The sequence below is a fragment of the Leptidea sinapis genome, chromosome 5 (genome assembly GCF_905404315.1).
Source record: "Leptidea sinapis chromosome 5, ilLepSina1.1, whole genome shotgun sequence".
NCBI lineage: Eukaryota > Metazoa > Arthropoda > Insecta > Lepidoptera > Pieridae > Leptidea > Leptidea sinapis.
Window position 1 is genome coordinate 786,682 of NC_066269.1, and position 20,652 is coordinate 807,333.

Below are 20,652 nucleotides of genomic sequence, written 5' to 3' on the forward strand. Positions count from 1 at the left end.
AATGTACCGCAAAGACAGGTAACACCTAAAATAAGTTCCGATGTTACTATGCGGTCCGTGAATAAACCGGATACGCCCCAGTATGCTGCTCAGAACGTTTTCTATACTCAAGGTCAACCAGTATTATATGGCAATGAATGCCATAGCAACTACAATGAAGGTGAGTACCCATATCATGTAGTACAGGAACCTGAAGAGGAGTACCAGCAGGATTTTCCTCAAACCCAGGAGATGCCAGACCAGACCTAGTGAAAATAAACTTGTTGGTCAGGGATCACCTCCCTTACATAGAAATACCCGAATTAGGAGGTAAGTTTCTTATTGACACTGGAGCAAGCCGAAGTGTGATTGCTTCAGATGCTATTTTTAATACGTATTATGAACCTTATGTGGAATATCAAATAGCACATAGTTTATCTCTTATAAGTAAGAAAATTAGTTTTATTATTCCGCACATTAATAGAAGGAAGAGAGGCCTTGTAAATGGTTTAGGCTCTATAGTAAAATCAATCACAGGAAATTTGGATAACGATGATGCACTTAAATTCGAAGCAGAAATTTCTAATATTCATAATAAAGTAAATAATATCGTGAGCACCCAGGGCAAATCCCTGATACTTGCCGAAAATACCATTAAAGAATTTAGCCATCAAATTGAGAAAATAAATGTAAATCAAAATAAATTGCTTCTAACCATCCAAAATCAATCACGGATTAGCGATAAGATTGCCAACCATTTACATTTCTTAGAGATTTACGTAGAAATAGATTTTAGCTTACAAATTATTTTAGATAGACTAGAAATTTTAGAAGACGCAATGACGTTTGCGCAATTAGGAGTAATGCACCCCAGTATTATAAGTCCATACAACCTTTTAAATGAAATTTCATTAATTCATAAAAAACATAAGTTTTTGCCAGTAGCAGATATAAGTTTAAATAAGATTCATGAGTTGGAAAAATCAATAAAAGTAAAATCATATAGTACGGAACATTCTTTGACTTTTATCTTAGAAATCCCTTCCATTGATTCTAATATATATGACCTCATCCACATGTACTCCATTCCTAACTCGTCAAACCTAACTATTATTCCAAAATCCAAATACCTAGCACTTGGTAGCGATGAGTACGAATACCTAATGGAAGGCAAATGCAGAACAATCAACGGAAACACGCAGCTCTGCGAGATGTCCAACACAGCATCCACGAGGGCATCAGAAGATTGTATTATATCGCGAATTCAACACCGCATGTCAAACTGTACATACGCGAAAATGCAAATTAATAAAAGTATAGTGCAGAGGATCAAGGACAATACTTGGATAATTGTCCTGAGAGAAGAAACAGTCATCAACATCAAGTGTTTAGCAAAATCTACATACAAAAAGGCTTCAGGTACATTCCTACTTACCCTTACAGAGGAATGCCAAGTTGAGATACTGAATAAAACATTAAACTCAAACCGCAAAGAGATTACATTTAATGAAGTTGTTCCACTACCTAGAAATATTGAAAAGAGTGTACCAGTACAGTATCATATAAAATTGGAAAATATAGAACTGGACAACCTGCAGCACCTTCTGGAGACAGCCCAAGACATATCTGTCACGGAGGAACCACACTGGACCACCATGATGGCAACACCAAGTTGGACTACCCTTATCCTATATGGCTTGCTGATTGCTGTTGGAGTCACAAGGATCATTAGCTGGAGGAAGTCGCATGCAGTCAAGGACACCGCTGTACAACACAGTGAGGACACTGTGGGAAGCTGCCGGGTCAGCTTCCAGCTTAAGGAGGGAGGAGTTACGCAGGCCCAACACGGCTAAACCTGCATACGTTGCCACCCCGTACCTCGACGTAGTGCTGATCGAGCACCCATTGTCTTTTACATTTCTTTAGCTTAATTATAATATTGTTTATTCAGTCTTGTTCCAATTTTTCTGTGAGTAACATTAAATATTGTTAAATAAAGTGCTTTTTAAAAACTTAATTCCCGACGCCCGATACATAACTCCCTACAGAGATATTTTTGAGGATTTGGGACGTGGACGTTATGGGTCTCATAGCGTTAGAGACAAATAAATACTCAAGGCTAAATATTGAACAATATAGCAATCGTCCCACTGTTCCCAAGTATTTGGGGCAATGGTCTGATGTCACTATAGACGATTTGTATAAGTATTTCGCCTTGCTGATTATTTATTCGTCATACAATAAAGTTCTAGAAATTTTTCTTTTATATAAATTTTTAAAATAATTGTACTTATTGATTGGTTATAAATGTTCTTTTGTATAAATTTTTATAGATATTATAATTTCTTTGTTCTATAATTTAAAAAAAATGTTATTATTTATTCGTACAACAATAAAGTTCTAGAAATGTTTCTTTTATATAAATTTTTAAAATAATTGTACTTACTGGTTATAAATTTCTATAAATATTATTATTTCATTGTTGTATGTCTATTAGTCATATTATAATAAAGCTCTAGAAATATTGTTAGACTTGTTTCTAATTTATTCTCCCGTTTAGACAGCCCGCCCATGTTCATATAAAATTTATAGATATAATAATTGATAATAAACATGACACTAGGTCATACCACTCAGTCTGGACAGTAAGCAAGTCTTATGCAAAGAAATTCAGAATTCTCAAGAGGCGCGAAGTTAGAGCACCCGTATAGGGCCGGGTAAGTACACGTAAGCATGTGTGTGTGTGTGTAACGATTTTGCGTCCACGCAAGCCACTTTCATTCAGCTTTTCTCAATAGTTTTTGTTTTATGGTGTACATGTTTTATATATTGCTGAATAGGTCATTTCATTGCCATTTTGATAGATGTTCTGAATGAACAGAAAACATGGATTATCATGACAAAATGTACAGGATAAAAATATTTGGATTTTATGATGAATTTCCTACCCCAGTCTAGTTTTTGCTTCAAACAGTATAGGATTTTATAAATAATCTGATCTACTATTATTAGAAAAAAATCTAGATTAAATTTCCTACCGAATGGTATATAAATTAAAGTCTAGAAGCTAAATATCTATTCATAAAATCGTTTTGAAGAACGGCTCCTAACGCGAGCAATTTCTGTTGATCATCATTTTCGTGGGGTTGTTTCTGCATGAATATATCAAAATATTACTATAAAGGCATGTATATTTTGGTTTTATTTTATAAAGAACATATAATGTTTATTACAAAAACATAAAAGTTAGTAAATAAAACAAGTAATTATTATTGAAAATCATCATTTATTCTAAAATATACATATTTTTACACTTATTGTGGAAAGAAAAGTCTGTGTGAAATAAAATAAAAGTACAAAATGAATAATTTATACATGGTCTTATAGCTTGTTTCAATAGCTTTCAGTGACAGTCATTCAAATCACCAAGTTATAAGCATTTTATTACTACACGTAAAATAATACGCACGGGGAAAACGCTGCGCGAGCGCCGACCGCTTGCCGATCTAAGGTGTACATCGAGCGGCGGAGCGCGCCGATCCGGAAAGGTTAACAGGGATTTTGAAATCGAGTCTAAAAAAATTTTTATTAAAATTTTTTTTTTCTTTGAGCTGATGATCTTTTTACCAATACTCTTTAAGTTATAACAATAATTAGGTAGGTAGCTACCAATATAAAAATCTTAATGTTATCTCTTTCCATATTAATCTCCATCAATGATCAACACAATACATAGCACGAGCTCTCAGGTCCCAACTGTCAAGCAAAGAGGATATAAATACTACCTACGCAATAAGAGGCGGGATTGCCTAAGTAAAAATTAAAATTAGTTTAGTATGAAACGTGCAGTGAGATAATATTAATGACGGCATCTATCAGTCACTGCACGTTTCATAATTCATGCAATCGAGGTAGGTAATCGCTTTTATCATAGTTTCGCTAGGCTGCTTTCAAGTCGCAACTCCCAGTGTCAATGATGAATGCAATGCAGATTGCAGAATGACGATTGACGAATGAGGGAATGACATTCTTAGCTAGCTGCTACTGCTAGTGTGTAGGCAACCTTACATTCCTCCTTTTTAATAATAATTCTGTACTCCTAAACAGTTTTATTGAAATTTGATAATTATTTATTTTCATTTTACATCCCTACCTGCCTTTTATGTCGCGGAATTTTGTTGGTTTTATTGAAAATATTTGTTAGTTCTCACAGGAGAACCTCATCATAAATGGGTACAATTTTTGTAAAATAAATTAGACGTTTTTAGTTATATATATTATGTAGACAGGTAAATAATTATTTGCATTTTTTTCATTCATATTTCATAGCGTAAAGTGATGGAGTTCAGTGGATGTCGTACAAATGAAGTTTTGGAACCGGTAGAAGTTGAATTTTGTTCTGATCGATCACACACACCGAGTCCATTACCAGTGTTATCAAGCAATGTCTGTTGCGACTTGGAAGACATATTGAGCGACGTAAGATGCATTTATATTCACTTCTGCACGTTTGTTTAGGTAATGAGTTTCTAACTAGATTGGAATAGCTATGGGAGAACTAATCAGAGTACATCTATATTCTATAACACATAGGAGATAATCTGATACTGATTCATTATTATTGATTACAATGTAATACTAATTATATTTTTAAAACAAAATACCTTCTTAAGCATTTTTAAAATTAAATTACAAAACTTGCCAAATAGTAAATGTTTATATATTAGGTAAGATCTTAATAATTAAAATAGAACCAAATCTGTTAATCTTAATTAAAATATTGTTGAACTCACATGGATGCAAGATAATTGTCTGACCTTGACATTGATTTAGAGTATTGTTTTTACTTAGCCAAAGAAGAAATAAGTGCATAATATCTTGCACTCCTCTAATAATTTTAAATTTGGTACATATTTGCTATAAATAATTTGTTATATCATTTTGATGTGGCTACTTAAAATTGAGACCTTCTCTAGAATGAACTTAGCAAATAATAATAAGTTCTTTCTGAAGAAGGTCTCCGAAGGGGATAGAATGAAGACTGTGAAATTTTACCACCAGATGACACAAGTTTGTATGATTACCATAAAAAACCTCTCAATACCACACTCAATATTGTTAAACTTGGTCTCATAAGATAGCCAATTCAGAGACATACTGGGTTCATCAATACAGTGAGACTAACTTTACACTCTAAATGGTGCACAATTTTCATGCTCTATATGGATCTTTGTTCTCAACTCTTGTATGGTGTATTACAGTATGGTTTTGAACCTTGCAACACAGAGCTGAGGGAATCCAGTACACATACTGTTGTGTCTTCTGCCATAATTATCACAGGGAGTGTTCAGAAAGGCCACTTTACGTCCTCCACAATGTAATTTAAAGAAACTTTCTACCATGTATTACCAAACTTTAAATGAACTTCCTTGTGTTTTCAGAACTTTAAATGTGTCAACACTCTTGTGTGATTCCTGTGGTGGTGTAAGAAATTTTGGGAGATTAAGTAAGAGGGAGAGTAAGAGTATTGGTGAACTGTTCACTGGAAACTTATAAGAATCTTATATGTAGATGTTTTGTGTCTTATATGTTCATGAGTGAGTGATTTGGTTGAACACACATTTACTGCTGTCCCCAAAGCTTACTATATTTTTAGCTATCCAAAACATATTTTAATTATTTTTTTCAGGCTATATCTGAGTCTCTACAGGGCTCATTGAGAGTCAGTCGCAGTCAGCTAATAAATCAAGAACTTACTATAAGACCAGAGGCAAATATTGAGTCTAACGTACCTGAAGGATTGGACCTGTATAAAGTAATATTTGAAGTGGAAAGTGATTGTGAAGCTAAGATGGGAGATGATAGTGTACCTCTGAAAAATTCACCTAAAGAACAAGTGAGTACTACTATTTACTCTTTTCAGTAACTTAAATAATGAATGTGAGTCTACACTAACTGAAGAATTAGCAGAAATATGAACTGTATTAAAAACATCTTTGTATAATGTCTCTGAATTATGAACAAACAAACATACAGTATGAAGTGGCCATGGTACTTATTAAATATTTGGAATGAGTTAAATATAGAAGAGTTAAAGAATGTGAAAATTATTTGTAAATATTTCTGTTGTGTACAACAGAAAATTGTTTAAATAGTATTTTTATCAATAATACAAATATTGATACAAAAAATTCTTCCTATTTAAGTATGTGTTTAAATGTTGTCAATAATAAATATACTCATAGTAGTGTTAAATTATAAATAAATACTTACAAGTATTTTAAAGAGTATTTATAGATTGTAATAAATACAAATATTTGGTCCATCAACATTATTCTGCAGCTAAATGCCTTCAACCCTGTCTTGACATCTAGTCACTGAAAATATTTTACGGTAGTCACTTAAACTTTCTATAAGATTTGATAACAAATAATTCAATAACAATCACAATTGTGTTGTGATATAGTAACACCAAACACAAGCAACTGATTTGGACTATGTGGCTACTAAATATCAGTACCGAGATGCAATACAAGTTATCAGTATGATCGAACATATCACATGTAAGAGTGAGACATTATTGAGACCCCATTATTGTTCAGTGTGAGTGGCTACACTGAACAACAGTTGACTTACTGTATGAAATAACCGTTGAGTGTTTTCTCACGAGTTCTACTTTTTCTGAACATATGGTAGATTCAGTAATTTCAATTAAATATTTATAGTGATGATTCAAAAGCTCTTAATTAAGGCCTATTTGAATATGACTTAATTAGTTTTCGAAACTATTATTCCTTCCGAAATGTAACTCTGTATACCTATATATTATATCACGTAACAGTCCCAAATCTGACGCCAAGCTCAGTTAGAAGCTGAATGAACATTTGTATAAATGCTTTGCTTCAAAAGATGATTTGCTATGGACGAAGCGAACTTACAAGCAGAAAAAGGGACAGAAGAAGGTTTATCTGATGTTAAGTGACTGTTCTCTAAATCAATTTCAGTCCTAAATTGATGATTCATATTCGGCTTATCACATTTCAATTTCTTGGATAGTTATGGAGATCTTCATTAACATTTATCTTTTTTTTTTATGGAATAGGAGGACAAACGAGCGTACGGGTCACCTGGTGTTAAGTGATTACCGCCGCCCACAGTCTCCTGCAACACCAGAGGAATCACAAGAGCGTTGCCGGCCTTTAAGGAAGGTGAACGCGCTTTTCTTGAAGGTACCCATGTCGTATCGTCCCGGAAACACCGCAAGAGGAAGCTCATTCCACAGCTTCGTAGTACGAGGAAGAAAGCTCCTTGAAAACCGCACTGTGGAGGACCGCCACACATCCAGATGGTGGGGATAATATCGTAACTTGTGGCGTGTCGTGCGAAGGTGAAATTCGGCGGCAGGAATCAGGTTGAACAGCTCTTCGGAACACTCACCGTGATAAATGCGGTAGAAGACACACAATGAAGCGACGTCTCTACGCAACGCCAAGTGATCCAGCCGTTCACAGAGCGCTAGGTCCCCGACAATTCGAGCTGCTCTGCGTTGCACGCGGTCAAATGGATCGAGCTGATACTGGGGTGCGCCAGACCAGAGATGTGAGGAATACTCCATGTGAGGCCGGACCTGCGCTTTGTAGAGAGCTAGAATGTGGGCCGGCTTCAAGTATTGCCGTGCTCTATTCATGACGCCCAGTTTCTTCGAAGCCAATTTGGCTTTGCCCTCCAGATGGCCACGGAATTAGCAATCGCTCGAGATTTCAAGACCCAGTATTCCGATACTAGGCGAGGCTTTAAGGGAAGTGTTCTCGAAGAGCGGTGATACGGCAAATGGGGTTTTTTTTTGTGGTAAATGCGCAAACTTGAGTCTTCTGGGGGTTAGATTGGACAAGGTTGAACTTACCACATTCCGCGACCTTCTCGAGAGAGGACTCGATAGAAGACACAAGTTTCTCCCGGCACTTGTCGACGTTTTCCCGAGAGAGACCTGCATGGCCCGTGTATACGGCATCACCGGTGCTGTCGTCTGCATAGCAATGTATGTTGGCGGTGTCCAACATATCATTGATATGCAGAAGAAACAGCGTGTGAGATAGCACACAGCCTTGGGGCACTCCAGCGTTCACGGGCTTGGGATTCGAGCAATAACCGTCGACAATGACCTGTATGCTGCGCCCAGTGAGGGAGCTGGAGGTCCACTTGCATAAGCTCTCGGGAAGCCCAAATGATGGAAGTTTTGCGAGGAGCGCGTTGTGCCATACACGATCAAAGGCCTTCGCTATATCCAGGCCAACTGCCAGGTCTTCCCCCTTGCTTTCAATAGCCGCCGCCCATCTATGTGTTAGGTATACCAGAAGATCGCCAGTCGACCGACCATGGCGAAAGCCGTACTAGTAAGAGGTGCTTTTGTACAAGTTGCCGACCAGCTATATAACCTAAGCTATAGTGCCATTATTTGCCACAGCTTATTTATTGATTAACAAGTAAACAATTTTTTTATTTTTAAAGTGATATCCTAAAGGATAGAGAGAAGTAAATTTCTGGGATTAAGTATACAAATTAAATTTGTAACCAAAATTTATGAACGACGCGGGTGCCGAACCTGCGACCTCTCGGGTTCCGTCCGAGCGCTCTTACCAACTGAACCAACCGTTCGAGTGACGCATGATTCGTAAATCTTGGTGTTTCTTGTTCAACTCTTACACGTTCCCGCGACCCGAGACGTCGCGGGTTCTAGTCCCGCATCGTTCATAAATTTTGGTTACCAGTTTAATTTGTATGATTAACAAATAATCATAAAATTACCTAATGTTATAATATTCACTGAACCAGTACAATATTTATAATTAATTAAAGTGTTACCCACCTTGTCTCTTTCACATCATCATCACCAATCATGAAGTTATCCAAGGCTAATGAATTATATATTTTTTTTTATTAAAATAAGGGATGAAACGAGCAGGATATTCAGCTGATTGTAATTGATACGCCCTGCCCATCACAATGCAGTGCCATTCAGGATTCTTGAAACACCAAAAAATTCTGAGCGACACTACAATTGCCCTAAATAACACTAAAATAACAGACCTTTACAAAAATATAGATTACCCACGCCATAAAAATATCTGTAAGTATAACCTTTAGCGTGGGTATCGCAGCAGATAAAACTAGTTACAACTTAGGTTATAATATTATTCCAAGAGTAATACAAACAGTAGGTTATATTCATTGAACCTGTAGTGCTCATTCAATGAACCGACAAACGCTATAAATTAGGACACTTGCCCGCAACACTGTAATGATGAAATTTCATTATGAAGTAGATCTACACTAACCGTAGTCAGAGGACTATAGGTAATTGACAATATATCATAATACGACACTGACGTACAATAAACAACTTGACTCACAATCACGCTATAAAGTGACTGAAGCAAAACTATAGACTTTGAACATTACTGCCACGAAATAAGGTGTTAATTTGAATGATTGTCTTAATTTATAAGTTAATGTTTTACGGCCGTTCCCAATATTCAGTCTATCTCTTACTTGAAATATTGAAAATTTGTATGGAAATTGCAATTCACGCGTCCCATCGGGTATATTGGAACAGCTTCAGATTATTGACAGCTAATTACTGACAGTAGAAGGTAGTCATTTATCTCTATCTGTAGATAGTATATTGGGAACGGCCGTTAGTGTATACAACGCCGCTCGGACATTTTTTGACCACCTATTTTAGGCGATTAACGTATTGATGCTTTTACAGTAATAGTGTTCGCTCGTGTATAACGTGTCAATATAAAATACGTTATTGGTATCATTGAACAAAATCTACTTGCCTAGTTGAGGTTATGTTCGATTTTATAAAATATCTCCGAAACCCGGGTTTTTTTTTACAAAAAGAACTTCTGTAGGTGTTACTATAATAAATGTGGTCTCTAAAAAGCAATGTTTGAATTTGACGCAACATGGTACGGGGTTTCAAACAAAAATGGTCCTTTGCAAGTTTTATGTAAAAATATATTCAATTGATCTGTTCCATAATGATTTTCTCTTGTTTTTAAAAAAAAATTGGTATTTAAATATGCTTGAATGATATAATTAATAATCATCTTATATTTAATCCTACTAATATTATAAATGTGAAAGTTTGTATGTCTAGATGTATGTTTGTACCTCTTTAGCGCAAACTACTGAAGGGATTTTGATGAAACTTTATAATAATATAGCTTACACACCAGAATAAATCATAGGCTATAATTTATAAAATTAAAGTGTGAATTATCCAAAATATAAAATAAGTGTGAAGTAAGTAGAAAAGAAATCTGCAATTTATATGGCAATACAACGTTTGTCGGGTCAGCTAGTGAGATCTATAACATTATTAGAATACTGTTATCTATTCCAATCAGTTAATAATTAAATTTGAATATAGAGATAAACATTCGGGGTATCTAATTGTTATTAAATCGCAGCGTCAGTTATCGTTGGTATCTCGTCGATATGCGATTGTCGTCAATTGTCTGTTCCGTTGTTATGGTTCATTAATTCATTGTGTGCCGGCTGTCGACCGCCGGCCATGCAATGCAGAGTATCAAGTGTGTGTGTTGTGTGATTTGACCAAGTGGTAATTTGGTTCTATAACTTACATATAAAATTCTCGTGTCGCGGTGTTTGTTTCCAAACTCCTCCGAAACGGGTTAACCGATTTGTATGAAAATTCGTGTGCATATCTGATAGGTTTGAGAATCGGCGAACATCTATTTTTCATAATCCTAAATGGTAAGGGTGACCCACCTCCAAAATATTTATTTTTTATTTTTTTGACAAAACTTTTTATTTTTATTTTATTATGATTAAGCATTGAAAAATACATACAACTTCAAAGTTTCGCCCTTCAGCGATCTATAACTATTTTTGTATCCCGATTTTTATATTATTCTGTTCCATCCACAGTTCCGCAATAGAGTTGAACGATGGCAATGGATTACAATAATTATAGTACGATAAATTTTATATTAGACATATTTTTATACCCCATAAATTTTAATTATTGAATGTTTTTATTACTTTATATGGCAGTTGTATTTGCTGGGTCAGCTAGTAATTTAATATATTATTTAAAAAAAAATATATTGATTCGTATTTAATGCGCTGCAATATACAATAATGTTACATCCGATGCGATGAGACACCGCCAGCTTGTTGTTGTATTTGCGGGAAGAAGTTTTTCAAAGTCAAATAAACTATTCAATTAGGCTTAAACTGAATTTGAATCGCTACTACAAATATTTCATTTATATATTATACATTTATAAGTATATACATTTATTTGCAAAGTTTGATACTTATCAGCAACAGAGTCTATTGGTCCAATAATACAGATGTAATTTTTCTGAAAAATCATTCGGGTCATTTTCCTACAAAAGTTCAAGAAATTAAAAAAAAACTAAATATGCAGTTATTGGTTTCATATAAATCGAGGGAATGACTCCTTACACGACTTTCCTCTAATTCTCGTAGTTCATGACTTGCCCATCACCGCCCTTCTCAAGTTAAAAAACACCATTAACTCTGATTTTATCACATCAATACTAACTGATTCACCACAGATAATACGCGCACTGTATCCTGATAAAATATAGTAATTTCGCCTACTATATTATATTTTTAAAATGATAATAAGTAGACACTTTAAATAGTAAGATACTTTACTATATAGTAGTGCTGGCAACCCTAGATGGAAACAAAACGGGTATTACGCATTTTCGTGAAGTTAATTCAGGTCGCAGTCCGCCCAACAACTTAATTCCAAAAGCTTTAATGCGGTGAGATCACATTTACGATTTATTTTGGTCCGAGAATAAATTTGCACATAGCGTATAATGCTAATTAACGATTGGGCGAGAAACGCTTGTCATAAGTAACAATGTAAATGGAGGTCATTGTCAAGGTGAGGCATTAACACCCCAGCTTTATTTCGTCGAGACAAAATCGCTAACGGAAGGTCAACTTTTTATTGATATTAGATAATTTTATTGCGATTTGGCTGGATAATGATACTGACCGATTATACTAGTGGGAGGCTCCTTTGTACAGAATTCCGGCTGGATTATGGGTACCACAACGTCGCCTATTTCTGTCGTGAAGCAGTTATGTGTAAGCATTACTGTGTTTCGGTCTGAAGGACGCCGAATTAGGAATTAGCAGGAATTTGGATTAGCTCCTTACTATTTTGAATATTAAAACTAGCTAACGCACACATTGATTGGTCAAGCATTAGTGGGAGGCTCCTTTGCACAGGATGATGGCTAGATTATGGGTACCAAAATGGCGCCTTTTTCTGCCGAAAAGCAGTAATGTGTAAGCATTATTGTGTTTCAGTCTGAAGAACACCGTAGCTAGTGAAATTACTGAGCAAATGAGACCTAACATCTTATGTCTCAAGGTGACGAGTGCAATTGTAGTGACGCTCACAATTTTTGTTATTTTCAAGAATCCTGAGCGGCACTGCATTATAATGGTCAGGTCGTATCAATTACCATCAGCTGAACGTACTGCTCGTCTCGTCCCTTAATGTCATTAAAAAAAAAAGATATAAAAGCCTATTCGTAACCTTGACATAAACGTCAAGTATCCAAGTGGAGACGTGCCAGACCAAAAATTAACTAAATGAACTGGTGAAAATTGTCTCGTATAAATTATGTAGTTAGGGTAGGAGCCAAGTGACGTTAGTCGACGCAGCTACTTCAAAAAATCACCATTCAAAACGACTGTTTACTACACGCCCATATTATCTCTGGACCTCACTGGAACGTCAATACCCTCCCGTTCCCCTTGCTCCCCCTCGCGCTCGTCCTTTTGCGTCAGTACGGTTAGCAGTTTCATAACCGTTAGGTATATGTCGTGATATTTGAGTGCTATCATTGCTTTGTTTTTGAAGTTTTCATTGTTATGTTTTGACGTTTGTTGTTAATATTTCTGTAGTTTCTGTTGTTCTGTGTCGCTCTAAAAGTACTGCCAGAAAAATTAAATCTTTTTTTCCTTAACCCAGATTCTGTAATAGATGTTTTCTCATTTATTTATAATATTTTCCTAGTGAGGCTTGTTTTGCACACCATAACAAAGCGACAATGTGACGTCATTGACGTCCGCGTCAGGTCCAGAGATAATGTGGCCGGGCAGTACTTGTTGCCGACTGATTGTTGACGTCACTCAGCCCGTCCTGCTGACGTTCATTCAGAAGGTTCCGTCCATGTTATAACAACAAATATGTTAGATAAAACATTACATTGTTGGCAACCAGGAAGCCATCAAGTTGGTTCTTTACGACTTATCAATCAAAGTCGGTTACACTAACCATTTTTCTCACTCTATCTCCAATAGAGATGATCTTCTCCCTCCCACGCATGTCAGTACGACCATTAGGGTATACAGTTTAAACACTAGAAAAATATTGTCGTAATTATTTTGAAATAGTGAGTACAATAACAATTAGCCGGTCGTACATTATCGTCGATAAGAGGCAGGAGTCAACTTGTGGGTTGAGTCGCGCACAGGCGTGATTCACAGGGATTTGATGTGTTCCTATTTGATGTCCATATGCATTTAGCATTCAATTGGCGTTAGACGAGTGCTGAGTTTTAAGTCTGGTGTGTCTAATGAAGTGGATGGATATCTTAACATTAACATTTTGTGTGCTAACAACTATGCATTCAGACTATTCTGTATAGTAAGTTATGTGATGTTAATTTATTGAACATTTACATATAATACCTGATAGTTGAAAGCAAATTTTCGTATCTTAAGTGTTTGTGGCATTCAATTTGTGAATTTGAAGTGTTGTGATTGAGGAGCATAATGAAGAACGAAAGGTTTTCGCAAATTATATACAAGGTAATAATTTAACTTGGTACTATATTTTAATGGAATTTTAAAATCGTGTTATTTATACAACGTATATATAATTGTATATACTTATAATATTAAGAAGCGGGGTCTTATACTTGACTCATCGGTCATCAATCGGTCTCATAAGAATAATTATTTCACATTAATCTTAGATAACTGAAATGAAAATATTCATTATAAATTAATTTGAAGCTTTTCGTTAGGTGCTTTAGTGGCGAGAAAAGTAAGTTAATCTTTAATTCTGTTTTTATAGATATTATATTATCTTTTAATTCTCTGAAACCATTTATTAGCTCTATATTTATCTCTACTATTACAATGTTTAATACCTTTCATTTATAGTTAGTACCTACTGTATTCACACCTTTTTTATTTACTCAACTAAGTCGAAATATTCGAGTATTTGTGAGGCGTCATCTTTGAGAGATGGTGTTTTAAAATATTTTGTACTTTGCCTGTAGCTAATAAATAATATGGTAAGGTATAAATAATTCAAAAGTGGGTTTCTTGCCACTTTTTCTCATTATAGCTCAACTTGTCTGAAGTGGTGGTAAACATTAAATTTATATCTATAAGCAAGGCTTTAATGGCTAATCAAACAGTTAATTAATGGCTAACTCTGGTTTGAAGTAATTATTTCGTTCGAAAAAAATATATTTGATTTATCTTCTGTTCTCACTAGTATCATAATCATGTTTACCCCAATTTCGCTTCGTTTATATATTATTATGTTCCATAACCGTATACATAAAACTGTACGTATTCAACAACGTTTTAATGTTTTATCGAGCTATATCGTTTCAATTAATTTGCAATGCTTCAAACGCCTGAGCAATTTACACGAAATAAAATGTTTCATAGCAATTTAAATAATATTTCCGCTGCAATCAGTTTGCAGATTTAAAGTCAGTGATTTAAAATATTGTGTGAAAATAAATACAGCTGAAATATCAAAAATATTTAAAATTGTACTAGAACCATTTCGAAAGTTGTTTATATAAAGTTACAAACTTAAATATTTTCAGGAATCAATTTGATTCCGAACGAAACACCTAAAAAAACCAAAACGTAACTGATCTGAGAAGGTTTCTTTTCATTTTAATATTTTTTCTCTTAACAATATTACTATCTGGGTTAATTCCTACTCAAGTAATAAACAATAGATTCGAGTAGTTAATTAATTGTGACGCCAACACTCGAGTAGGATGAGTATGCAAAATAATTTTACGCAATCTTAATTACCTACGTCTTATGACAGGAAAATATACCTTTTTGTTTCATTATTTTTCTCCAGCGTTTTATAATTAAGTATAATAAAAGATGCAAACTATGATGAACAGGTTGAAGTGTTTCTATAGGAATAAGAGGAGTAGGTATGGTGGTATCTTGTATTGAGTTCATTTGGCTCTTTCCAGATGTTCAGAGCCTTCCTAGGGTGTTCTCAGATTTCTGGGAGCGGCTTAGTTTTCGAGAATTTTTGCCCGTTGATCGGCCAGTCCTGGATTTCATGATTGACAGTCTCTGCACTTGGGGCTGTATATTATGCAAATTGTGAATAGGTGGTTATTTAGGCGTACATGCACTGTTAGAGTGTCCACCATTATTCGGAGGTCATTATTGTTTTAGCTGACGAGATGATGGGTTTGTCTGGGAGATATTGCAGGTATTGCTTCAAAAGTCCATCGGGTATTATGATGGTTACCTACTGATAAGAGATCGCAGCGTAGAGCAATGATCGTTATCGGCTATGGGCTTAGAGGTAATAATGGCAATGGGCCAGTCTCCTATTTTATATACGAGGGGCAAACAGGTAAGAGGATAAAGTGTTAAGGCAATTGCCCATGGATATCCGCAACACCAGGGGTCAAGAGATGCGTTACCGGCCTTTAAGTTGGGAGTATGCTCTGAGCTTGAAGGTATTTGGAGTTGGGTGGTTGCTATTAGACATTTTGGTGCGGGAAAATTGCAGCCGATAATCAAGTACTGTATCGCCAATTTGCCCTTCTCTTCCAAGTTTTTTTTTATGGAATAGGAGGACAAAAGAGCGTACGGGTCACCTGTTGTTAAGTGATCACCGCCGCCCACAATCTCTTGCAACACCAGAGGAATCACAGGAGCGTTGCCGGCCTTTAAGGAAGGTACGCGCTTTTGTGACCGCAGAACTGAATCTACATATTTAATATGTAGACTGTTTTCTTTGACTGGTCTTCGTCAATGTATGTGGCTCTCTTGGATTTTTTTTTCTTTACATCGTTCCACAAGGCTACGATAGTGCTGTCATTTTCATTCTATACGCGTAAGTATTGTTTCTGTTGAAGATCCAACATCGTCTGCTCTCGTTATATATAGATGTGCAGCGGTGTTGGCTCTAGGGTGATTTCTAAGGCCATCGTTAGCAAGTGTGCTTTCGTGACAGCCATTGAATAAGCTTCAATTTTTTGCATGGTTATAAGCTTAGTCTTATAAGTGATGTATAAAGCCATTTGCTAATCTTTGAAGCAAGTCCCCAGGTTTTCACCATGAGTCTTATGCACTGCCAAAATATCCTACAGGCTTGTTCAGGTCGTGCTCAGAACGATAAGTACAGAGTAACTTACTGTCAAATATTACTCTCAGAAGACCTACCATCAACTTTTAATTAGCGATTCAATTCCGATGCAGTTCAGTTTAGGTACTTAAACTGAATCGCTAATATTAGTATCATGAAGTGCCTTTAACTGAATGCCGTTTGAATCGCTTATGGAAGAAGGAACGAAATAAATTTGTCTGTGGTCCGCGGTGTGAGAAAGAGATGACGCTGTGCAGTCGTTGCATAAGTCTGCCTCTGTTACTCGAACCATGCGTTTCGAATACGAAAATGATATGATTTTAGCGGCTTTTTTGCATTACTACAAATACATTTTATAATGGCGCTTTATAGCGTCAAATTATAAACAATTAAGGCCTTTTTAGAACTTTGAATTACAAATTCAAAATTTATTATTCTTTATGAATTACAAGAAGGTTTGCTTAAGTGTATTCGTAAAAATAAACTGATTAAAACGAGTTATGAACGCACCTCCACTCATATTTGATTTGACAGGAGCACAGAGTACTTTTTTTTTAATTCGTCCTTGCGAACAGGCTGTAGCCAGCGGCCTTACTGCCACCTCTTTAGTATTTTCATATTCGGTATTTATTTTCAGTATTTTGTTTCACAAAAAAGTATTAATAAGTATTCGCATCTCATCTTTCATTAATTCCCTTTTTCTTTTCTGTATGTTTTCAATATTTTTCAAAAGTTATTAATAAAACGATTCACATTCCGCTAAGAAATAGCAAGTTTTTATAAATCGCTCACTTTGACACTTTAGCTATCCAGTTTAAGTTGAAATATTACCTCATGGTACGAATGAATGAACGAACTAAAACAGTTTTCGATTAAATTTCCGACTTGATTTGAAGTCAACCTAAATTGGATAGCTCTAATGACGTCGTGGTACGAAATAGCATAGCAGTTAATTTTAGATCGTCAATTAAATCGCAATAAGAGTTCATGGTAGGCTCGCAGGTCCTTGACTTTAATTGTAAGGCTCAGTTCTTGCTAGCCACAGGGACTGGGGTTAAGATCTATAGAGTATACTAAGACATTGCTCAGACTTTACTTACGTAAAACTTGTAACAAAAAGCGAAGTTAACTTTTGAATTGGGCTGTGTTAGCTCAGTATAATTTCAACCGTCAAATGAGTATAAAAAATAAATCAAAGATTGCGCTAAGCTTGAACTCGGCTAAGTTTTACATAAGGAGAGCAAAGTCTAAGTACGCTATCTAGATGCCATCCTAAGACCGTAATCAGCTGCGCTCAAATGTTAATTTTATTAAAAAGTAGAATGTGAAAATGGTAGTGTTGAAAATGAATGTAAACCAATGAAGAATAGGCGTGATTGTCGATTTCGACGACAAGTGATTTGGGTCATGGGCGGGAATGTAATTGGGGCAACGTTGTGTTAATAATTCAGAAACGTTAGTTACGATTACTTTTACAAACGTGCCTATTTACTACACAATATTTGCTCATTTATTCACTTCACATAACATTTATTGCAATATCAAGATTCAAGAAAATTTTACATACCTACATAAGATTTTATAACTCCAATCTTATTTGGGTAATCAATCTCTTCTTTTTGTCAACCACAACTAAATTTGCAATTATAATGAGATCGGCATGAAATATTACCCTATAAATTTGTAAATGTGTAAATGTATGCCCATATGAACATTATCGTAGAAGAAAAAAAAACTTATTAAGTGCCTGCCTTGTGCATCCCAGGCCCAATAGTAAGAGGCGACTTTGATTTGATTTACCTGTGGGAGGCTTCTTCGCAGGATGCCGGCTAGATTATAGATACCACAACGGCGCCTATTTCTACCATGAAGCAGTAATGTGTAAGCATTTAGCTGTGTTTCGGTCTGAAGGGCGTTATAACTAGTGAAATTACTGGGCAAATGAGGCTTAACATCTTATTTCTCAAGGTGACAAGCGCAGTTATTGCAGTACCACTCAGAATATCTGGGTTTTTCAAGAATCCTGAGCGGCACTGCATGGTAATAGGCAGGGCGTATCAATTACTATCAGCTGATCGTCCTGCTCGTCTTTTCTTTTCCAATTAAATTCATTTTAAAAGAAAAAAAAGCCTATTATTTAGCTATAACACTTTTCCTAATTCATTCCTTGCTTACAGGACTCTTGCCGACACGTAGGGGGCTCAAAATTCTATGAGGTGATGGGGGAATCCACTTCGGCGGAGACATGCACTCCGTCGCCCACTGAGAAGCAGGACCATATGAAGCCAACTGAAAGCGATGATGAAGGTATGTGATTCCTCTAATGTCGTAAGATGTGGGCGGCGGTGATCACTTAACATCAGGTGATTGTTTGTCCTCCTCTTCTATAAAAAAAATCTTATATATATATATTTTATATTTTTAATAATACATGTGGAAACGAGCAAGTTGGTCAAGATAGATGTGGCAAACGAGCAAGTTGGTTAATTGATGGAAATGAAAACCTTCAGCCATCTACAAAAACACAGATCAGGAGATACGTTGCCAATCTTGAGATGTGAATATTATCTAAGCTTGAAGGTGTCCCTATCTAGTATTGTTTCGGGAATACTGCAGCTCGCAAATGATTCTCGCAATTTTTTTCTTGCGAAACGCGCGGTTGTCACATGCCTGACATCAACGTGATGCGGATACAATTCCGCATTTTGATGGGAAGACAGTGAAAATCTTCTGGTATTTTCTCTGATGATCAATTATCCAATATTACATTTAATTCTGTGTCTATATACGAGTATATATATGAGATTTCCACGTATATAGTCACTTATCACGATATCTCTGGAACCATAAGGTGTAGAGAATTTGTTAGGAATATTCCTTTCGTAGAGTAGAGGTCAGCTAAGAAAGTGTTTTACGAAATTAGACCCGCAAAAGTTTTTTTTTAATATGAACAGAACAACGTCTATCGGGTCAGCTAGTATATTATATTATATCTTGACTTCAACTTCAGTTGCCCGTGACTATGCAGGGTATAAACGCGAAACGTTGGGTATTCATAATGTTTATTAATATTGGAATAGCGATGTGATGCGAAATATTTGAATCTTTCTAGAGTGCATAGATTTACAATATAATTGCGTTATAAGGTATGGACGAGCAAAGCATGCTCCGGAAAGAATACCTCTGAAGGAGATACAGCAAGATAGCAAAAGGAAAGCGAATCTCTTATTTCTGTAAGCGATTTTTATTGACAAGTAGTAAACAATCAGCTACAGTTAGTTTTCTTCGTTGAGAGATTTTTAATTAAAGTCTAAAAGTGGAATCCTGGTGACCAGAAATACAGGTATTTTTTTACCTACCACAGGCACCAGCGATCCGCAATCAAAACTTTAGTGTCCCTTATATTAAAGCTTTCTTTGCATGTATTGTTGGTTGTCGGTGAGAAATAAAGATTTTATTAGTATTCTTATTTTGAATATTTTATCCTTACGCTCATGCACACATTGACAAATCACAATTGATTACGCATTATCGGGCTGTTAGGTTGTATACACTCTAGTATATTTTAAGTCTATGAAAGAATATAAAAGTTTGCAAGGAGGAGAAGTGTACAAACGAATAACATTTCTTCATCATCATATCAAAAAGATCCCAAAGATCTCCATCATCGGTCCATCTTGTGGGGGGCCTACCAACATTGCGTCTTCCGGGACGTGGTCGCCATTTGAGGACTTTGCTGCCCCAACGGACATCCGTCCTTCTTAAAACATTAGATTATTACTAATTATAAAATAAAATTACGTTAATGTTATTTAGTTTCAGACGTGGACCAGGAGTGCACCGTGTTCTGCGGCGTGAGTTACCTGGGCGCGCAGAACATCGCCGACCCCAAGTCCGAGGGGGACATCCAGCGCATCATGAAGGAACTCAGCTCCATGCCGGAGAACCGGGACGGTATCGCCGTCTCCATATCGATACCAGTGTGCTCGCAGGGACTCGTTGTGTAAGTATTTAGTGTGGAATTTAATGATACATAATAGTCTTAAGGCTGATCTATCGATCAACCTTTAGAGCATACTCAGACTCTCCTCTCACTTTACTTTCGTAAAACTCAGCTGAGTTCAAGATTAGCGCAATCTTTTATTTGTTATTTATAGTCATTTCTTTGGCCGAGATTATGCTGAGCTTACACAGTGGGAGGCTCCTTTGCA

The 20,652-nt window shown here is 35.9% G+C and overlaps 1 protein-coding gene across 3 annotated transcripts in view; it reads left to right on the forward strand.

The window, feature by feature from the left end:
• The first annotated feature begins 4,021 nt into the window (after window positions 1-4,021).
• LOC126964637 (rab GTPase-activating protein 1) overlaps window positions 4,022-20,652 on the forward strand; it is an 81,340-nt gene continuing 64,709 nt past the window's right edge. The window contains exons 1-5 of one of the 3 annotated variants that reach the window (XM_050807863.1): window positions 4,023-4,212; window positions 4,309-4,458; window positions 5,669-5,875; window positions 18,619-18,748; window positions 20,258-20,444. In XM_050807863.1, coding sequence (XP_050663820.1) covers window positions 4,318-4,458; window positions 5,669-5,875; window positions 18,619-18,748; window positions 20,258-20,444 — 665 coding nt within the window. In that variant the 5' untranslated portion in view covers window positions 4,023-4,212; window positions 4,309-4,317. Of the gene's footprint in view, window positions 4,269-4,308; window positions 4,459-5,668; window positions 5,876-13,287; window positions 13,879-18,618; window positions 18,749-20,257; window positions 20,445-20,652 lie in introns of those variants that run through there. The other 2 variants (XM_050807864.1, XM_050807865.1) reach the window with 2 other exon arrangements.